The sequence below is a fragment of the Danio rerio genome, chromosome 23, assembly GCF_049306965.1.
Source record: "Danio rerio strain Tuebingen ecotype United States chromosome 23, GRCz12tu, whole genome shotgun sequence".
Classification (NCBI taxonomy): domain Eukaryota; kingdom Metazoa; phylum Chordata; class Actinopteri; order Cypriniformes; family Danionidae; genus Danio; species Danio rerio.
In genome coordinates, this window is record NC_133198.1 from 48,882,252 (window position 1) to 48,905,000 (window position 22,749).

General features: G+C 37.8%; 2 protein-coding genes across 11 annotated transcripts in view; both read right to left on the reverse strand.

Annotated features, from left to right (window-relative positions):
- Positions 1–17,336, reverse strand: part of tfr2 (transferrin receptor 2) — a 29,077-nt gene extending 11,741 nt beyond the window's left edge. Inside the window, exons 1-14 of one of the 6 annotated variants that reach the window (XR_012398324.1) lie at positions 17,306–17,336; positions 16,052–16,094; positions 13,728–13,941; positions 13,370–13,556; positions 10,742–10,882; positions 10,435–10,543; positions 8,955–9,197; positions 6,588–6,727; positions 6,081–6,262; positions 3,826–3,945; positions 3,388–3,470; positions 2,963–3,026; positions 2,301–2,372; positions 818–888 (exon numbers count right to left, since the gene is read on the reverse strand). Coding sequence is in view for 5 of the 6 variants with exons in the window: in XM_073938343.1 (XP_073794444.1) it covers positions 818–888; positions 2,305–2,372; positions 2,963–3,026; positions 3,388–3,470; positions 3,826–3,945; positions 6,081–6,262; positions 6,588–6,727; positions 8,955–9,197; positions 10,435–10,543; positions 10,742–10,882; positions 13,370–13,556; positions 13,728–13,941; positions 16,052–16,084 (1,655 nt within the window). In the remaining variant the exon portion in view is untranslated. 6 annotated transcript variants of the gene reach the window in all.
- A 2,794-nt stretch (positions 17,337–20,130) lies between these two features.
- The window catches only part of ctc1 (CTS telomere maintenance complex component 1), a 53,580-nt gene continuing 50,961 nt past the window's right edge, over positions 20,131–22,749 (reverse strand). For 4 of the 5 annotated variants that reach the window (XR_012398415.1, XR_012398414.1, XR_012398413.1 and 1 more), the window contains one exon: positions 20,135–20,421. Coding sequence is in view for 2 of the 5 variants with exons in the window: in XM_073938728.1 (XP_073794829.1) it covers positions 20,321–20,421 (101 nt within the window). In the remaining 3 variants the exon portion in view is untranslated. 5 annotated transcript variants of the gene reach the window in all.

Here is a 22,749-nt window from a genome sequence, read left to right on the forward strand (position 1 = left end):
CTATCTATATATATATATATATATATATATATATATATATATATATATATATATATATAGATATATATATTCAGTTGAAGTCAGAAATATTAGCCCCCCTTTGATTTATTTCCCCCTTTGAAATATTTCCCAAATGGTGTTTAACAGAGCAAGGACATATTCACAGTATGTCTGATAATATTTTTCTTCTGGAGAGACTTATTTGTTTTATTTCGGCTAGAATAAAATCAGTTTTAAATTTTTTATGAACCATTTTAAGGTCAAAATTATTAGCCCCGTAAGTCTTCAGAACAAACCATTGTTATAAAATAACTTATACCCTAACCTGCCTAGTTACCCTAATTACCCTAGTGAAGCCTTTAAATGTCACTTTAAGCTGTATAGAAGTGTCTTGAAGAATATCTAGTCTAATATTATTTACTGTCATCATGACAAAGAGAAAAGAAATCAGTTATTAGAGATGAGTTATTAACACTGTTATGATTAGAAATGTGTGGAAAAAAATCTGCTCTCCGTTAAACAGAAATTGGGGAAAAAAATAAACAGGGGGGCAAATAATTTAGGGGGGCTAACAATTCTGACTTCAACTGTATATATATAAATATATATATATGCGCGTGTCTGTGTGATGTATGTAAAATTTGGTTTGTTTTTGCATCTGGCCCTCGGCCCAAAAAGTTTGGACACCCCTGCAGTAGATTATCTGTGTAACTTTAAAAACCTCATTTCAACATAACATGACTTGCAACACTAATTTTATTTCTGCATATTATTTAGGGTGAATAGTATGCAAATTGATATGTTAAAGGAGACTCACATGTTCCTCCATCCACCCTGCCGCTGCACCAGAGAGAGGATGGACTGTCCTGTGTGTTTGGGGTGCTCCACCTGCGACATAAACACACAGCTCAAACCACATAATGATCACACACACACTTACTCACACTCACACTCACACACACACACACACAATCCTGCTGTTTTATAATCATAAGCTGGAGAAGTATGATGATGTATTTTTAACAGAAAATGAATATTGAGTAGTGGGCGGGACTTTATTTCAGTATAATGATGTATTTCCAACTGTAACTAAATATTGATTAGGGGGCAGGTTTTTTTTATCAGTATGATGATTTATTTCCAACTGAAACTAAATATTGAGTAGGGGGCGGGACTTTATTTCAGTATGATGATTTATTTCCAACTGAAACTGAATATTGAGTAGTGGGCGGGACTTTATTTCAGTATGATGATGTATTTCCAACTGAAACTGAATATTGAGTAGGGGGCGGGTCTTTGTTTCAGTATGATGATTTATTTTCAACTGAAACTGAATATTGAGTAGGGGGCGGGGCTTTATTTCAGTATGATGATTCATTTCCAACTGAAACTGAATATTGAGTAGGGGGCGGGACTTTATTTCAGTATGATGATGTATTTCCAACTGAAACTGAATATTGAGTAGTGGGCGGGTCTTTATTTCAGTTTGATGATTTATTTCCAACTGAAACTGAATATTGAGTAGTGGGCGGGTCTTTATTTCAGTATGATGATGTATTTCCAACTGAAACTGAATATTGAGTAGGGGGCGGGACTTTATTTCAGTATGATGATTTATTTCCAACTGAAACTGAATATTGAGTAGTGGGTGGGTCTTTATTTCAGTATGATGATGTATTTACAACTGAAACTGAATATTGATTAGTGGGCGGGTCTTTATTTCAGTTTGATGATTTATTTCCAACTGAAACTGAATATTGAGTAGGGGGCGGGTCTTTATTTCAGTATGATGATTTATTTCCAAAAGAAACTGAATATTGAGTAGTGGGCGGGTCTTTATTTCAGTATGATGATTCATTTACAACTGAAACTGAATATTGAGTAGGGGGCGGGTCTTTATTTCAGTTTGATGATTTATTTCCAACTGAAACTGAATATTGAGTAGTGGGCGGGTCTTTATTTCAGTATGATGATTTATTTAAAACTGAAATGAAAAATTGAGTAGGGGGTGGGGCTTTCATTTTGCACATCATTCTCTCAAAGCCGACTAACAGTAAGAGGGGTGTGGCTAAGAATATTGTGGGTGGAGCGGCAAACTGACAGCATCCGAAAAGGAGCCAATCCAAGCCAGAACAAATATTTATAGCCTTAAGTGGATTTTTGCTTGTACGGATTAATTGTTCACCTAAAAAAATAACAAAATAAAAATAAAGACTGTACATGTAGATCATTACATTGAGAATCAGAACGAGTAATTGCAAGTAAACACAAACGCTGTAGGAAGCAGGTTTAAGACACACAAACTTGTTTGATGGCTCCTTCGATGAGGTGAGAGAGAAGAGGACTGCTGTACACCGACAGGACATCATCACCTGTACACACACACACACACACACACACACACACACACACACACACACACACACACACACACACTCGGGTTTTACTGCTGAAGAAACAGTAGTGTGTGTGTTTTAGTGACATATCAGGTCACAGATGTGTATAACATCATGGGTATTACACTGGTAATACAGGAAAATGTGTATTATGAGGACATTACTGAAATAAGCATTACATAAAAAGCTTATAAAGCGCACAAAATGAGTTTTTGCTGAAAGTAAATCTGCACACAGTGTCCTGTGAGAGGCAGCATTAGGTGCAGGGCTGGGCGAGGGGAGAGGAAATACAGCCTGTACAGTAAAAAATACAACGCAAACCTGTGGAATGGAGGGTGATACGGCAGTAGGTGTGAGACTGTGTCTGAGATTGCGCATTTGTGTTTATTTGTATGTTTGTGTCGTTGTTTGTGTGTGTCGTTGTTTGTATGTGTGTGAGAGAGTGTGTGTGTGTGTATGTATTTGTATGTGTGTGTCGTTGTTTGTATGTGTGTGAGAGAGTGTGTGTGTGTGTATGTATTTGTATGTGTGTGTGTTTGTTTTGTGTGTGTGTGTGTGTGTCTTACCCAGGATGGCCTGATCCAGACTGAAATACGCCACAGCCTTCAGGTGCAGCATCGTCAGGTAACCCTGAACATAAACACACATGCGCACGCACGCACACACACAGAGAGAGACTTACTCGTTACACAACATCATCTATCTGCACACAGTAAAAACAGAAAGAGCCTATTGTTTATATGAAGAGATTGATTTTATTTTGTGTAGCTTATTTGATTTGTTTTGTTATATTTCAATGTCACAAATAAACAAGTAACAATAGCTTTATTAAACACAATGCTTCATTTACTGTATAATGTTTTTAATCTCATTCTGTAAAAAAGAAACATGAGAAAATCAAGAATGAATATAAAGAAACACGAGAACAACAATTATAAATCAAAAGCAGTCACGAGTTCAGCGAGTCATTACACAGATGTGCAGTTCTGACCTCCAGCCACTCGGTGGCGCCAACATTCCCAAACTCTCCTCCATCCCAGCTGACGAACAGCAGACTGCGCCGCGGGGAAAAGCCTGAACACCAGCAGACAGATCACACAAACAACTCCAACTGACTTCTGTGGATGTGCTATACATATTAGCGACGCACTGAAATCCCGTAAACTGAAGACGCGTTAAAACTATTCTAATTCAATAAATATTCAGAATAAGTATTTTGTGTTTGAGTTTTTGAATTTGACTCAGCTTAAACTGATTTAAATAAACACACAATATTAAGATAAGCTAATTTTATTGATAGTACAACTTAATTTGACAATGAAGGAGTCAAGAAGTGACATTTTACCAGCGTTGCCATGACAACACAGCAGCAGGAACAAGCATACCAGTGCTTTAATGTATGAATTATGAAGTAAATAAGTGTGTTTACCGTTTTCCACCATGTTGCTGAATGTTCTTGCTAGCTCCATCAGGAGGGCCGTTCCCACACCAGACTTCACGGCTCCGGGGCCCCACGCATCCCTCTGGGCCCCGATTATTATATAGTGATCTGGCAGAAGGAAGCAGTTTCGTTGGTTCATCTGCTGATGGGAAACTCACACAATTGTACTAATAATTTTTTAATAATATAACAATTCCCCAGGAAAATTCTTTTATTAATCAGCTATGTTTTTAAATCCTTTAATTGTGTAATAATATTAAAATAAGCAGGTAAATATATATTTTTCAGATGTAATTATTTCAAATTTAAATGAGAAAATAGTGTCAAGCTGCAAACATTTAGTCTTTAAGACACTACGGATGAGCGTAAACCTGCGCAGATATTCTGACTCGCCATTGGTGTTTATTTTCAGCTCTGGGCTGCTCCAGCCAATAGCAGAACCGCAACTACTTGGGAGGCGGGGCTAAAGATAGTAAGTCCCCATCTGATTGGTCAAATTTATATAAACAACCAATGCATAAAATAAATGTAAATTATTACACGTCTGCGATACGAATATTGCATATACTACTATGGTGATAACGACAATGCAATGCAAAATACTGTGCAGCCCTACGAAATAATGTAACAATACTGCAATAATAATGTAACAATACTGTAATAATAATGTAACAATAATGTAATAATAATGTAACAATAATGTAATAATAATGTAACAATACTGTAGAAATAATGTACTAATGTAATAATAATGTAACAATACTGTAGAAATAATGTACTAATGTAATAATAATGTAACAATACTGTAGAAATAATGTAATAATAAAGTAACAAAAATGTAATGATGTAACAATAACAATGTAACAAAAATTTAACTAATAATGCAACAATAATGTAGTAATATAATAATAATTTAACAATAATAATGTAACAATAATGTAAAAATTTAACAATAATGTAAAAATAACGTAACAATAACATAAAAATGATGTAATAATATAACAATAATGTAATAATATTGTAACAATGTAATAATAACATAACACTAAAGTAATACTGTAAAAATAATGTAATAATGTAAAAATAACATAACAATAACATAATAATAATGTAACAATGTAAGAATAACGTAACAATGTACAAATAATGTAATAATGTAATAATAATGTAACAATAATGTAATAAAAACTTAACAATAATGTAATAATAACAACGTGATATAATAATAATGTAACAATTATGTATTAATAATGTAACAATAATGTAACAATAACGTAATAACATAACAATACCATAATAATAATGTGACAATAATGTAAGAATAACATAATAATGTACAAATAATGTAATAATGTAACAATAATGTAACAATAACGTAATAACGTAACAATAACATAATAATAATTTAACAATAATGTAAGAATAAAATAATAGTGTAATAATGTAATAATAATGTAACAATAATGTAATAATAACTTAACAATAATGTAACAATAACAACGTAATATAATAATAATGTAACAATAATGTAACAATAACGTAATAACGTAACAATAATGTAGCAATAACGCAACAAAAATGCAACAATAATGTAATAATAATGTAATAACGTAACAATAATATAACAATGTTACAATAATGTAACAATAATGTAAAAAATGTAACAATAACGTAACAATATAATAATGTAACAATGTAATAATAACAACGTAATATAATAATAACAATGTAACAATTATGTAATAATGTAACAATAACGTAACAATAATGTAATAATGTAACAATAAAGTAACAACAAGGTAATAATAATGTAACAATAATGTAATAACGTAACAATAAGGTAATAATAATGTAACAATAATCTAATAACGTAACAATAATGTTACAATAATGTAACAAATATTTAACAATAACATAACAATATAATAAAGTAACAATAATGTAATAATAACTTAATTTAATAACGTAACATTTATGTAATAATAACATAAAAATAATGCAATAATAACATAATAATATTGTAATATTAACATAACAATGATGTAACAATAACGTAGCAATAATTTAGAAATAATGTAATGACGTAATAATAATGCAACAATAATAATGCAACAATAATAATGTAACAATTAGAAAATAATAATATAATAATAATGTCATCATTTAAAAATAATAATATAATAATACCAGCAATATTTAAACAATACTGTAATACTAATAATAGTGTGTGTTGTTGTTCTGACCGGGCTCCACTTTTCCCTCAATAGAGGCGAAGATGTTGTTGAGCAGCACAGGTTTCATGCTGTTGTAGACGGCCATCTTCAGCTGCCGCACACCCACACCAGAGAAACCCGGACCCAGAACACACTGAACATACGGCAGACGACCCTGCCAACCCCGCGGGCACACTGCACCTGAGAGCTGACTGAACACACACGCACGCACACACACACAAAGATAGAGAAAGAAACACACACAGTTAGGGAAACACAAACTTACTGTACATACACACACACACACACACACAGATAGAGAAACACAAAAACATACACACAAAGAGAAACACACACACACACACACACAACAGAGAAAAACACACACACACACACACACACACACACACACACACACACACACACACACACACACACACACACACACACACACACACACACACACACACACACAGCTCCATGTCCTCTCCTGTACATCACTCATATTTAGAGAGTGAAAAAGTGGGCGGGGCAAACCTCAGCAGTTTGGCAGCCACATTGGCACTGATTGGCTGAGCCGGAATGATTGGCAGGCCTGAGGATTGTGTGGATGGGAACTGGGTGTGGTTAAATGAGGGAAACCCAGGGGTGAACGGGTCACCAGAGCCCAAATGCACCTGCAGGACACGACACACACACACACCAGACCACATCAGACTACATCAATGACTTCCAGAAAACTCTTCATATCCACTGAAAAATCACTATATCCAATGTAACTGCTGACATTAGTTTGAAATAAATTTAGGAAAAAATGTGTTAAGAGTTGATAAAACTCATTTATCCATTCACTTTCCTTCGGCTATGTCCATTTACTTATCAGGGGTCGCCACAGTGGAATGAACCACTAACTATTCCAGCATGTTTTACGCAGTGGATGCCCTTCCAGCTGCAACCCACACACACACACTCATCCACTACGACCAACTTTCTGCTGAATCTGAATTTCTGGTTTTGAATTTTACAATTCTGATGTTCTGAATTTCTTCATCTTGAAAACTTGAAACTGTATTTTTACAAACCCAATATCTGCAGTCTATGAATTCAGAATTCTATAAAATTCAGAAGTCTATAAAAAATGTGAAGGGCGACGCAGTGGCGCAGTAGGTAGTGCTGTCGCCTCACAGCAAGAAGGTCGCTGGTTCAAGCCTTGGCTGGCTCAGTTGGCGTTTCTGTGTGGAGTTTGCATGTTCTCCCTGTGTTCGCGTGGGTTTCCTCCGGGTGCTCCGGTGACTCCCACAGTCCAAAGACATGCAGTACAGGTGAATTGGGTAGGCTAAATTGTCCGTAGTGTATGAAATTATGAAATTCAAGTTAAGAAATTAAAATTAAAATTAAGAAATCCAAATTCAAATAAAGAAGTTCAAATTAAGAAATTTAAATAAAAATTAAGTAATTAAAATTCAAATGAAGAAATTCAAATGAAGAAATTTAAATGAATAAATTAACATTTAAATGAAGAAGTTAAATTGAAGAAATTTAAATTAAATATAAGAAATTAAATCTAAAAGTAATTCAAATTAAAATAAAGAAATTAAAATTCTATTTAAGAAATTAAAATTCAAAGAAAGAAATTAAAATGAAGAAATTAAAATTAAGAAATTAAAACTAAAATGAAGAAATTAAAATGAAGAAATTAAAATTAAAATGAAGAAATAAAAATTAAGAAATTTAAATTAAGAAATTCAAATAAAAATGTAATTAAAAAATTAAAATTTAAATGAAGAAATTAAAATGAAAAAATTCAAACGAAGAAATTCAAATTAAGAAATTCAAATAAAAAAACAAAAATTAAGAAATTTAAATTTAAATCAAGAAATCCAAATTTCAATTAAGAAATTCAAATAAAGAAATTCAAATTAAGAAACTGAAATTGAGAAATAATCTAATACCTGCTTCTTTAACAGAAGAACTTTCTCTTTCAGTCTGAAAAACATTACACTTTCAGATCACACTTCATTCTGATGGTCCGTTTGTTGAATTAAAGTTACATTGCATCTACATGCCAACTCATTCACATTAGATTATAAGTAGACTGTTAGGTTGGGGTTAGGTTTAATGTAAGTTGACATGAACATGACATGTACACCTATAGTCAGTTAAATGTCTGTATCAGCAAAGATTAAGCTGACAGTCTACTATTACTCAAACGGACCATCAAAATAAAGTGTTGCCCACTTTCAGTATGAAACACTGATGCACCGTGTGATGTCTGTAGCACTCGTCAGAGCAAGCAGAGCTGCAAATCACCCGGTCCGAGTGGTTTGGCTTATTAATAGAGTTATAGACGTCTGTGACAGTAGTTTTTCACTGTGCTGATGGTTTATGTGCATCGTATTCGTTGTTCTGTTTTCTGTAAATAAACATCTTTTTGCGGTATTTGCACACAGTTTGTCTGGTAAACCTTTTACTCTGCCCCCCTCCCCTCCCCTTTTCTTGCTCGCCGCTGATGTGCAGGTGAAGCGAGATTGTGCCTGTAAACACAGCGCCCTCTCTGGTCAAAACATGTATCGCGATTCACTCAACATTTCTACCGGTTTGAAACGTCACATATTTGAATCAGTTTTCAACCAGCTTACTGTCAATCATTACATCCCTAACCCATAGTTTTCTATAACGTATAGCTATATCCTGCACTGGCTGCTATTGCACTCTTGTTTAGACCTAAACTGCATTTTGATGCTTTGTACTTGTACATATAATGACAATAAAGGTGTAACGAAAATAATCTAAATCTTCTGTTTTAAATAAAAATAACAATTAAAGAGAAAAAAGTATATGTAATCCATCCATTTAAACAGGAAGCAAATTGACCTACTAAATGGAGAATCTGTTTGTATTTACGTGTTCTGAGATGACGGCGTTGCTATGGAGCCCGAGCCGCCGTGGATCTTGCGGAACATCGGCAGGATCAGGGTAGATGAGAACGCCCACATGCCCCGCCTCCTGCGCAAGCCACACCTTCTCAGCGAAGCTCACGCCCCCTCCGACCCTCACCATGGCGATGGAGCCGTTGAGGGACACGCCCATCACACGCAGCTGATCAAAGTCCTCACGCCGACCGTAGTTTACATACACCAAACCACCCTACAGCACAACACACACACACATATATACACATTATATATATGTACAGATTTATACAGACACACACGTTTATAACACACACACACACACACACACATACATACAGAAACAAGCATAAGCACAATCACAATTCTTAAACACACACATACACACTCACACAAACACACATTTATATATACATAAACATATATAGACACACAAATATAAACACACACACTAAATACACACACACAAACATATATTACACACACGTACATTAACACACATACACACACAGACACACAGACACGTAAATAAACACAAATTCACTTTCACACAAACATACACACAGACACGCACATATACTGTATATACACACACACACACAGACATATATACATACACACAGACATATAGACACATAAATACAAGAACACACACATACATAGACAGACACCAGACACACATGCATATACACACAAATATAAACACACACACATATATATGTATACACAGACATAAATACATACACACAGACATATAGACATATGAATAAACACACAGACATGCAGACACACACACACACAAACAGACATATACACATACACAGACATTTAGACACATAAATATAAACACACACACACATACATAGACACACACACATATATACACATAGAGACACACATATATACACACACACATGCATATATACACACACACACATATATACACACACAGACACACATATATACACACACATGCATATAGACACATCAATATAAAGCCACACACATACAGACACACATACATACACACAGACAGACATATATACATACACACAGACATATAGAGACACAATGAATTTAAACACACACATACATAGACACAAATACATATATACACAAAAACAGACAGACATATATATATATATATATATATATATATATATATATATATATATATGTATGTATGTATACATACACACACATACAGACATATAGACACATGAAAATAAGCACACACACATACATAGACACACACACATATATGCTTTTCATAGATGGTCTAGCATTTGTAAGTAGCTACAGTGCGTATCTGACCACTTCATATATGTGCCAGAATAAACACTGACACACACACACACACACACACACACACACACACACACACACACACACACACAGACACACACACACACACACACACACACACACACACACACAGATATTTTATAAATATCTGCAGTTGCCATGGTTACCGTGGCTGTTCCAGTGGCACTATAGGCACAGTATCCCTCACTGTCCAATGAAATCTCTTCAAGCTCCGCCCCCTCAGAGTCGACCAACCACAGAGTGTTCCGATGCGTCCTACAAGCATATCACAGGCATCTGATTGGCTGAATCAAGCTCTGCCTACTAATATTACAGCATGTTGATAGCTTAGGGACACTTGGTTATGTCATTTGCGACGTTTTACCAAAATGGGTGGATCTAAATATATCTCATGGTGCTCTCTGATTGGTGGAATTTTCAGCACAGGATCATAGAGTGTGAGTGTTTGTTCACCTGGAGGGAAACTGCAGTGTGGCGTAGTGCGAGTCGGTCCAGGTGTGGTCCATGCCTAGGTTCTGCAGGTTCTGTAGGATTTCTCTGGCGATGGCGTTTCCTTCAGATGAGCCCGGAGGATGAGACTCCCGGCTCACTCGCCTGAACCAAACAAACACACAACATCAAAAACATGTACCATCTTGCTAGTTTTGGGCTGATTTGATTAGCCATTTGGTTGATTTAGGGCTAGTTTGATTGACTAGTTTTGGGCTAATTTAAACATTTGGCTAATTTTGGGCTAGTTTGATTGGTCATTGGACTAGTTTGACTAGTTTTGGGCTAGTTTGATTGGTCATTGGACTAGTTTGACTAGTTTTGGGCTAGTTTGATTAGACATTTGGCTAATTTTGGGCTTATTTGATTGGTCACTGGGCTAGTTTGATTGACTAGTTTTGGGCTAATTTGAACATTTGGCTAATTTTGGGCTAGTTTCATTGGTCATTGGGCTAGTTTGACTAGTTTTGGGCTAGTTTGATTAGACATTTGGCTAATTTTGGGCTAATTTGATTGGTCACTGGGCTAGTTTGATTGACTAGTTTTGGGCTAATTTGAACATTTGGCTAATTTTGGGCTAATTTGATTGGTCACTGGGCTAGTTTGATTGACTAGTGTTGGGTTACTTTGAACATTTGGCTAATTTTGGGCTAGTTTGATTGGTCATTGGGCTATTTTAATTGACTAGTTTTATGCCAATTTGATTTGACATTTGGCTAGTTTGATTGACTGGTTTTGGTGCTAGTTTGATTGGACATTTGGCTAATTTTGGGCTAGTTTGATTGGTCATTTGCTTAATTTGGGGCTAGTTTGATTGGCCATGGGCTAATTTTGTCTGGCTATTTGACTAGTTTTTAGCTTGGGTTGTGTGCAGGGAACTTTGCCTAATTTTGAAGTAGTTTGCTAGTTCCATTGTTGATCTGGCCAATTTGGGGCTAGTTTGAATGGCCATTAGGCTAGTTCTGACTTGATATTTGGCTAGTATTGGGCTAGTTTGATTGTCAAGAGGCTCGTTTTTAGTTAGCTTGTCTATTGGGCTAATTTTAACTGGCTACATGATTCGATTGAGGCTGACTCAGACAACCTTTTTGGCTGGCTTTGGACTCGTTTGAGTGGCCATTTGGCTAGTCGGCAATTGAGCTGATATTAATTGGCTATTTGGCTAGTTTTGGGCGAGTTTAAGTGCCATTTTGCTCAATTTGACTGACTATATGGCTAGTTTTGCACTGGTTTGATTAGCAATTGGGCTAGTTTTTGGCTAGCCACTGTGCTAGTTTTAGTTTCGTTTGATTAGCCATTATGTTTTGGAATAGTTGCATATACCATTTGGCCAAGTTTTGTTTGGTCATTGAGCGAGTTTTAGGCTAATTTGATTGGCCATTGGGTTTTTTTAATGGGCCATTGGTCTAGTTTGAGTGGTCATTGGGCTTGATTTGACTGACCTTTTGGCTAATTTGAGTGGACATTAGGCTAGTTTGAGTGGCCATTGGGCTAGTTTGAGTGGCCATTGGAACTGGTATGATTGGTTATTGGGCTAGTTTGAGTGGCCATTTGGCTTGGTTTTATTGGGTGTTGGGCTAATTTCAGTGGCCATTGGGCTAGTTTGAGTGGCCATTGGAATTGGTCTTTGGGCTAGTTTGAGTTGCCATTGGAATTGGTCATTGGGCTAGTTTGAGTGGCCCTTGGGTTAGTTAAAGTGGCCATTGGGATAGTTTTAGGCTAGTTTGATTGGTCATTGGGCTTTTTTGAACAGCCATGAGTGGCCATTGGGCTAGTTTGAGTTGCCATTGGAATTGGTCATTGGGCTAGTTTGAGTGGCCATTGGAACTGGTATGATTGGTTATTGGGCTAGTTTGAGTGGCCATTTGGCTTGGTTTTATTGGTCGTTGGCCAAATTTCAGTGGCCATTGGGCTAGTTTGAGTGGCCATTGGAACTGGTCTTTGGGCTAGTTTGAGTCACCATTGGGCTAGTTTGAGTTGCCATTGGAGTTGGTCATTGGGCTAGTTTGAGTGGCCATTGGGATAGTTTTAGGCTAGTTTGATTGGTCATTGGGCTTTTTTTGAACATCAATGAGTGGCCATTGGGCTAGTTTGAATGGCCAATAGGCTTGGTTTGATTGGTTATTGAGCTAGTTTGATTGGCCAGTGTGCTAGTTTAAGTGGCCATTGGGCTTTGTTTTGATTGGTCGGTGGGCTAGTTTTAGGTTAGTTTGATTGGCTGCTAGGCTAGTTTTGACAGGTTATTTAGCTAGTTTTGGACTAGTTTGATTTATCATTTGGCTAGTTTTGATTTTGGTATTGAGCTAGTTTGATTGGCCAGTAAGCTAGTTTGATTGGCCAGTGTGCTAGTTTAAGTGGCCATTGGGCTTTGTTTTGATTGGTCGGTGGGCTAGTTTTAGGTTAGTTTGATTGGCTGCTAGGCTAGTTTTGACAGGTTATTTAGCTAGTTTTGGACTAGGTTGATTTATCATTTGGCTAGTTTTGATTTTGGTATTGAGCTAGTTTGATTGGCCAGTAAGCTAGTTTGATTGGCCAGTGGGCTAGTTTTAGGCTAGTTGTATTTGGCTATGTGTGTCCACAGTGTGTGTCCACCTGAGTGTGTTCTCGATGCGCTCCTCCTTTAGGTATTTCTTCAGCATCTCTCTGAGCTCCGCCATGTACAGAACTACTTCCTCAGGCTGCCGGTCGTCTCCCAGTGCGTCGCTCAGAGGAATGTTGTCCGGCTCGCTGCGGCACAGATGACACATCCCGCGGAACGCCACGTATCCCAGCAGGAACGCTGCCAACGAGAGCCAACACTGGGACCAACACACACTACACTGCACTTACAGGACTAGTAAGTCAAATTGACTGCTTACATACACAACACCCTGAAACTGCTAAGTGAGATAGTGTGTGTTCGAGTGTGTGTCTGTGTGTGAGAGAGAAAGATTGCGTGTGTGTGTGTGACCTGTGGTGAAGATCAGCAGGCCGGTCAGTGTGAGGTAAACTGCTGCTTTCCTGCGGTTGACGTGCTGCTGCAGCATCAGTGCGGTGATGTCACTGTTGAGCGTGACATCTGACCCCTCCAGCGGCACCAGCTTCATCTCAATAGGAGGGGCTCTCCGCCTGACTCCGCCCCCTTCCTCAACGCCCTCATTAGCCTGAGCTCCGCCCCCTGCTGCCTACACGCACAGAACATCACAGGCAGCTGTCAATCACTGCATCATGTAACTGTCTATCAAACTAGTTTAAAATGAATATTCAGAGTTTATAGATCGGACTAATTAGCATTTATAAATGTCTGCCAACCACATGATCAGCGCTCCAAATGTCATCACCACTCACTGACTGAGTAATTTTCAATTAAACTAGAGCTTTAACACAGCTCAAATGTGAATGTAAAGGTGTCAAGTTGGAAAGGCAGTCTTTGCTTTATGTTCCTGTCAGTCCAATACAGCCTAGAGTCATTTAGAGATGAATAAATGAATGCATTAATTGTTGAGTAAGTGAATGAGTGAGTGAAGAATGAATGGATTGTTGAGTGAGTGAATGAGCAAGTAAATTCGTGAGAGAATGGATGAGTGAATGGGTGAGTGACCAAGTGAGTGGATTAGTGAGTGAGTGAATGAATTAGTGCATGAATAAATGAACGAGTGAGTGAGTGAATGAGTGAGGAAATGCGTGAGTGAATGAGTGAATTAGTGAGTGAGTGAATGAGAGAGTGAATTAGTGAGTGAGTTAAGGAATTAGAGATTGATTGAAAGAATGAACAAATTAACAGGTGAGTGAATGAATGAATGAAGGAATGAATGAATGAATAAATGAATGAATGGTTGAGTTAGTGTGTAAGTCAATTAGTAAGTGAGTGAGTGAATGAGTGAGTAAATTAGTAAGTGACTAAAAGAATAAATGGATTAATGAACGAGTGAGTGTTAGTGAGTGAATGAGTGAATTAGTGAGTGAAAGAATTAATGGATTAATGAGCGAGTGAGTGTTAGTGAGTGAGTAAATGGGTGAGTGAACGAGTGAATAAGTGAATTAGTGAGTGAGTGAATTAGTGAGTGAATAAGTGAATTAGTGAGTGAATTAGTGAGTGAATAAGTGAATTAGTGAGTGAGTGAATTAGTGAGTGAGTGAATTAATTAGTGAGTGATTGAATGAGTGGGTGAAAGAATAAATGAGCCAGTTAGCAAGTCAGTGAGTGAATGAGTGAGTGAATAGGTGAGTGAATGAGTGAATTAGTGAGTGAGTGAAAGAATGAATGAATTAATGAGCAAGTGAGTGAGAGTTAGTGAGTGAGTGAAAGAGTCGATAGGTGAGTGAGTAAATGAGTGAATCAGTAAGTAAATGGGTGAGTGAAGGAGTGAATTAGTGACTAAGTGAATTTGTGACTAAGAAAAAGTATGAATGAATTATTAAGCAAGTGAGTGAGTGAGAGTTAGTGAGTGAATAAGTCAGTTAATAAGTGTGTGAGTAAATGAATGTGTGAATGGGTGACTGAATTAGTGAGTGAGTGCAAAAATTTATGAATTAATGAGCAAGTGAGAGTTAGTAAGTGAGTGAATGGGTGGGTGAACAAGTGCGTTAATGAGTGAGTTAGTGATTGAGTGAACAAGTGAATTAGTGAGTGAATGAGTGAGTGAATTAGTGAGTGAATGGGTGAGTAAATAAGTGAATTAGTGAGTGAATTAGTGAGTGAGTAAATGAGAGTGAATTAGCAAATTAGTGAATGAGTGAATTAGTGAGTGAGTGAGTGATTGAAAGTGAATTAGTGAATAAGTGAATTAGTGAGTGGATTAGAGAATAAGTGAGCGAATTAGTGAGTGGGTGAATGAGAGTAAATTATTTAATTAGTGAATGAGTGAATGAGTGAGTGAGTGAATAAAAGTGAAATAGTGAATGAGGCAATTAGTGAGTGAGTGAATGAGAGTGAATTAGTGAATGAGTGAATTAGTGAGTGAGTGAAAGAATAAATGAATGAGTGATGAATGAAAGAGTGACTGGATGAATGAGTGGTTGAATGAGGTAGTGAGTGAATGCATCAATTAGTGATGGAGTGCGTGAATTAGAGAGAGTGAGTGAATGATTGAATAAGTGAAATAGTGAATGAATTAGTGAGTAAATAAGTGAATTAGTGAGTGAATTATGAAGTGAATGAATAAGTAAGTTAGTGAATGAGTGAAAATGAATGTAATTAATAAACGAGGGAGTAAATGATTGAGTGAATGAATAAGTGAGAGTGATTGGATGAATAAATGAGTAAATAATTAAGTGAATGAACGCATGTCTTACCCCAGCAATCAGTCCTGTGACCGAGTCCATCATCCTTCAACACCTGTTATACACACACACACACACACACACACACACACACACACACACACACACACACGTAAATTTCCAGTGTGTGTTTCTGTGGATCAATGAAGATCAACAGAACTGACGCAACACTGAGTGGCACTGAGCTCATTTCCCATCATTCCCGGTGCCACTGCTGATGACGACATCATATCCTGTCTCTCTCTCTGCTCTTCTGTCTGTCTATCTCTGCTGGTCAGTGCAGATAAACCACTGGGACACACCCCTCTCTCTCTCTCCGACACACACACACACATTCACTCTCACACATACACATGCACACATTCACCTACAGACAGACAGACAGACAGACAGACACACACACCATCATGTGCACACTCACTCACTCACTCACTCACTCACACACCCTTATGTGCAAACACTCACTCCTTCAAAGACACATATGTTTTACACAGCGGATGCCCTTCCAGTTGCCATCACTGGGAAACACCCACACTCACTCATTCCCACTCATACACTACGGACAATTTAGTCTACCTGATTCCCCTATAGCGCATGTGTTTGGTCTGTGGGGGAAACCGGAGCACCCGGAGGAAACCCACGCCAACACGGGGAGAACATGTAAACTCCATGCAGAAACGCCAATCTCCACAGGGACTCGAACCAGCGACCTTCTTGCTGTGAGGCGGCAGCACTATCTACTGCGCCACCGCATCACCCTTATGAATAATAATTAAATTAATTAATATTCATACAAACACAAACCCCCAACACAAACTAAACCACTGCGGGCTTTGAGGATTTATTTACTCTCCTGCTGTGCATATTGATTTCTAAAACAAACACACACACACACACACACGCAGACAGAACCAAGGACACACACATACGCACACACATCTGCCCGAGCCAGAAGTGTGTGTGTTTGATAAGAGCCGTTAAAATGAGCCTATTCCAACAAGCACAACTGCCATGACCAGATGAAACACAAATAAAAATGAAACACACACACACACACACACACACACACACACACACACAATTTGTCTGAAACACTGACAACTTTCAAACCCTTAAAAAGCACATAAAACACACACACAAAACCTCACTGAAAGTTGAAGACACACAAAAACAGCATCAGGACATCACCACACCACCAGCGGTGACCGCAGCAGAGCACATGAAGAGGTGTGTGTGAGTGTGTGTGTGGAGACATGTGTGACATACCTCCAGTCCTGCCGGTGTCTGTCTGATCAATGACCAACCATCAAGCTCCGCCCCTGTGTGCTCATCTGTCCATAGCTCCGCCTCTGTGTGCTCATCTGTCCGTAGCTCCGCCTCCGTGTGCTCATCTGTCCACCCACTGACTGTCAGAAGCTCCGCCCATCAGTGATAATCTTTTAACCTCTTATTGGAAAACACCTGGAGTGTTACTGGAAGTAATTACAAGACTTTTAAACTTTAAAGACTTAAAAAAGACAAACATTTGATGTGTGTGTATTATATAAATTCATTAAATATGTAATACACACAAATACTGCACATAAAAACATGAAACTTTTTTTTTGCATAGATATTTCAATCCACATAAAAATTGTGTGTGTCTGTGTATATATGTGTGTGTGTGTGTGTGTGTGTATATTTATATATATATATATATATATATATATATATATATATATATATATATATATATATATATATATATATATATTCACGATATTTAAATATACACATTCTATCAAACATATGCATGCACATGTGCATTTATATATATATATATATATATATATATATATATATATATATATATATATATATATATATATATATATATAAGAACATACTATAAATATACAGAGGAAACACATGTATTATGTCAAAACAAACTTTAAATTTGGAAGTGAATTATCACTATATACACATATATACTCACCGGCCACTTTATTAGGTACACCTTACTACTGCCAGGTTGGACCCGGTTGTCCAGTTTTGGTGAGTCTGTGTGAATTGTAGCCTCAGTTTCCTGTTCTTAGCTGACAGGAGCGGCACCCGGTGTGCTCTTCTGCTGCTGTAGCCCATCCGCCTCAAGGTTGGACGTGTTGTGTGTTCAGAGATGCTCTTCTGCAGAGCTCGGTTGTAACGAGTGCTTATTTGAGTTACTGTTGCCTTTCTATCAGCTGGAACCAGTCTGGCCATTCTCCTCTGACCTCATCAACAAGGCATTTGCGCACACAGAACTGCCGCTCACTGGATATTTTCTCTTTGTCGGAGCATTCTCCGTAAACCCTAGAGATGGTTGTGCGTGAAAATCCCAGTAGATCAGCAGTTTCTGAAAAACTCAGAGCAGCCCGTCTGGCAGCAACAACCATGCCCCGTTTAAAGTCTCTTAAATCCCCTTTCTTCCCCATTCTGATGCTCAGTTTCAACTGCAGCAGATCCTCTTGATCATGTCTACATGCCTAAATGCAGTGAGCTGCTGCCATGTGATTGGCTGATTAGAAATTTACATTAGCAAGCAGTTAGACAGGTGTACCTAATAAAGTGGCCGGTGAATGTGTGTTTAAATATATAAATGATGAAACTATTAAATAACACTAATAACTTTACTTTTTCAATCCGCTATATATATATATATATATATATATATATATATATTATTTGCACTAAACAGCTCTACATGCTGAGCGCTCATTTGTCAGAAGCTCCACCCCTCTGTGATATTTAAACCCTTTATAGAGCACTGAAATACTCACCGGACAAATCTTGGAGCAGTCATGTGGGTTATTACAAGACTTTTGAACTTTGAAGACTTAAAAAGTATAAAACAATCAATGTAAGTAGGTTCTGCGCCCAATAAATGAATGCTTAGGAGCTTCCCCCACAGAGTGCTTGTTAGTCAGTAACTCCGCCCACAGAGTGTTGGTTTCTCTGTAGCTCCGCCTACTGAAAGATAATCTTTTAACCCTTAAAAGTATATACGGCCACACTCATTGATCCACTCATTGGTAAAAAAAAACCTGCAATGTTAGAGGTTAATAGCGGCAACATTTTATTCATTCATTCATTTTCTTTTCGGCTTAGTCCCTTTATTAATCTGGGGTCGCCACAGTGGAATGAACCGCCAACTTATCCAGCATATGTTTCACACAGCGGATGCTCTTCCCACTGCAACCCATCACTGGGAAACACACATACACACTCATTCTCACACACATGCTATAGACAATTTAGCTTACCCAATTCACCTATATTACATGGGTTTGGACTGTGGGGGACCAACGCCAACACGGGGAGAACATGCAAACTCCACACAGAAATGACAACTGACCCAGCTGAGACTTGAACCAGCGACCTTACTGTGGGGCAATTGTGCTGCTCACTGTGCCACCCCACGGCAACTTTTATGAACTTAAAAATAAAGTGTATTACACATTAATAAAGCTACCATATGATATCTCACCTGATCGCACAATAAAGGGTTAAGAGCTCCGCCCACTGAGTGCTGGTTTGTCAGAAGCCCCGCCCTTTACATTAGTATGTTAGCTTCTACTCTGCGATTGGTTTATGAGGAGACTTTTTAATGGTGACATATTCAGTGCAGGAGTGGCTCAGTGGTTAGCAAGAAGGTCGCTGGTTCGAGCCCCAGCTGGGTCAGTTGGCGTTTCTGTGTGGAGTTTGCATGTTCTCCCCGTGTTGGCGTGGGTTTCCTCAGGGTGCTCCGGTTTCCCCCATAGTCCAAACACATGCGCTATAGGGGAACTGATCAACTAAATTGGCCGTAGTGTATGAGTCTGTGTGGGAATGAGTGTGTATGGGGAATGAGTGTGTATGTTTCCCAGTGCTGGGTTGCAGCTGGAAGGCCATTCAATGTGTAAAACATATGCTGGAATAGTTGTCGGTTCATTCCACTGTGGTGACCTCTAATAAATAAGAGGACTTAGGCAAAGGAAAACGAATGAGTGAATATTCAATATTAAACACGTATAATAAGAAACACAATTAATAGTCAATTAATAATTAAACACTATTAATAAGTCAATGAAAGGTCATTAACAAAGTATAATGGAGTTTATTTCTGTTTGTGAGCAACAGCTGCAGTATAAAGTATTAAGGCACAAAAATCTGTAGTTTCAAACATAATCCAGTGAACAACATCAGACAGAGAGCAGCGCTTCAGTCCGTCTGCATGGGGAGTGTGTGTCAGTGAGTGTTTTAGCTTATGTGTGTGTGTGTGTGTGTTCAGCGTGTGTGTATGTGTTGACATTGTAACTGTAGTGCAGGTGGGAATTTGCAGATGAATTCTGTTTGTCCTCGATGAACTTTCCTCAGCTGAGATTTTCCTGAAACGAACACACACACACACACACACACACACACACATTAATATTTTATGTGTGATAGTTTTATTTTTTTTAGTAAAGAAAAAACATTAAAAAGTGATTTAAAGGGTCACGAAACACCAGAACACACTGTATACTGTTCTATATATGCACAACTCTGGTTTCACTCATTGCCATATGCCATAATGTCATTGTATTGTATTGTTTACGATTTTTTTTCATTACATATATTTTTACATTACATTTTATGTATTACTGTATTTATTGTAAATTCTTTCTTAAAAACTCAACTTTTTGTATTATTATTACATGTTAGGCACCGAGGGTCTGACAGTAATGTAATTTTGATTTTCTATATGTCCTGTACATGTGGTTGAATTGACAATAAAGCTGACTTTTGAGCTGTTGACGGTCATATATGTGTCCCACGCTGCTAAAAACACTATTAGGACACAAATATTTCACTAACAAGCAAAAATTGGTTGTTTTTGCGTTATTTCAGTGTTATTTTGAATTTTTGAAGCTGCGTTACAGAGATTAGATTCTTGTGTGTATTCCAGTGTGTAGACTGGATGTCTGTACCAGCGAGTACAACGTGATGTGCTTGAGTGTGCAGCATTAATTCATGAGAAAGACTTGCCTCAAAGCAATCAGCGCGCTCTATTGTGAATGATGCGGTGCAACTTCATTATTATGCATGATCGCTTCGAAGACTGTTTTCACCAGTTACAGTGTTCAGATGGCGCCACGTTGTGTTGCCAAAACAAGTGGAAGAGGAGGAATTGTTTGCAGATACGGGTCATTAGACTTGTGTTTGTAAATGTGCTGCAGTGAAGGTTTTGTTTTCATTTTCTCGCTATGAGAGCGCAGCTGGACTCACGTGTGGATTACAGTGGTCTGCTTACACGCGACAGAAATACATTTGTGAGGAACATTGTTTTACCCGAGAGCTTTTCTCATCTGGAAATGGTGAAATCTGGATTTGCCGCTCGTCTCCTTTTAACAAAGACGCGGCTCCAGTTGGTGTTGATTGTCCCGTCTCTACAGGTTTGGTCAGTGTGTGATCAGCACTCTTTGTTTGTTTATTCAGAGGCAAAGTTAGTTTGTGTCGTCAGCAGAACTCTTTCAGTGTTTAAAGACAGAGCTTGGTCAGAATGATCTAGTGACTCAGTTTACAGTATGTTAACATCACTACTCTATTATGAGCTGAAAGATCTGCTGTAAATGCTGCTCTCCGAGTGTAAACATGTAAACACCGCGATCAAACTATTACCGTTGTGTAGGATTTTCACCGCATTTTGTGACAGGATAGACTAAACGGACACGGCTTTCTGACGATACATTACCTACCGAGCACATCTAAGTTACAGAGAAATGTGGGTTTTTTTTTCTCCCATTCGCATCAAACACTCCATTAAAACTACACTCTTCCAGCAGTTCCTCATATGCATTATCTCCTTTGTCACGGTGGGCATAAAGGAAATGTATCTGAATGAAAGTGTGTACTGTATGGCAGGGGTTTCCAAACTTTTCAGCTCGCGACCCCTAAAATGACAATGCCAGTGACTTGTGACCCCCAATATCCTCTGAGGTGGTTATAAATACAGAGACCTTGCATGCAATGGCGCACACACAGCAATAGACCCAAGTCTGTTCTTCGTTTAATTTTTAAATGTATGTCAGAGCTGTAAATGGGCCAGTAAGTCATCTGACGCTATTGCTGTGTCTCAATATAATTACCCCAGGGGTCGCAATCCAATAGAACAATAAGCTACTATAGTAACTATAAACGACTATTTTTCCTCTTCAGTAGGTTGTGAATAAAATATGGTAATTCTTATGGTTCAATAAAAATAAATAGATTTTTGGAAGTCACCAGGCAACCCCTCTTCATTGTCCCACGACCCCTCTGGGGGTCCCGACCACCACTTTGAGAACCACTGCTGTATGGTGTTGTTTCGTTTTGTAAGCTGTGCATTGATTTATTTAAGTGGTGTAATTGTGACATCTAGTGGCGGAAAATGTCATTGCGCCATTCTTTAGAACAACCGGATGTTTACAAAGTCATAGAAGACGAGACTGTGATCGCCATGCAGAGACGCGTTGTTGTTTGCTTTCAGCCCTTGTGATAGAAACGACTGAAAGTTTTTATTTTAAAAACATCTGCAATACTTCCTTTGGGTTAAATTGATTAAGGAGGGTCAGTATTGACATGTTTAATGCTTGATGTTCTGTTTTAAATGCTAACAAGCTTTCATATAGATGCACGTCACTAAAGTGCCTGGATTGTTTATTTAGCTGTTTGATATCAGTTTAAATATGTCAGTT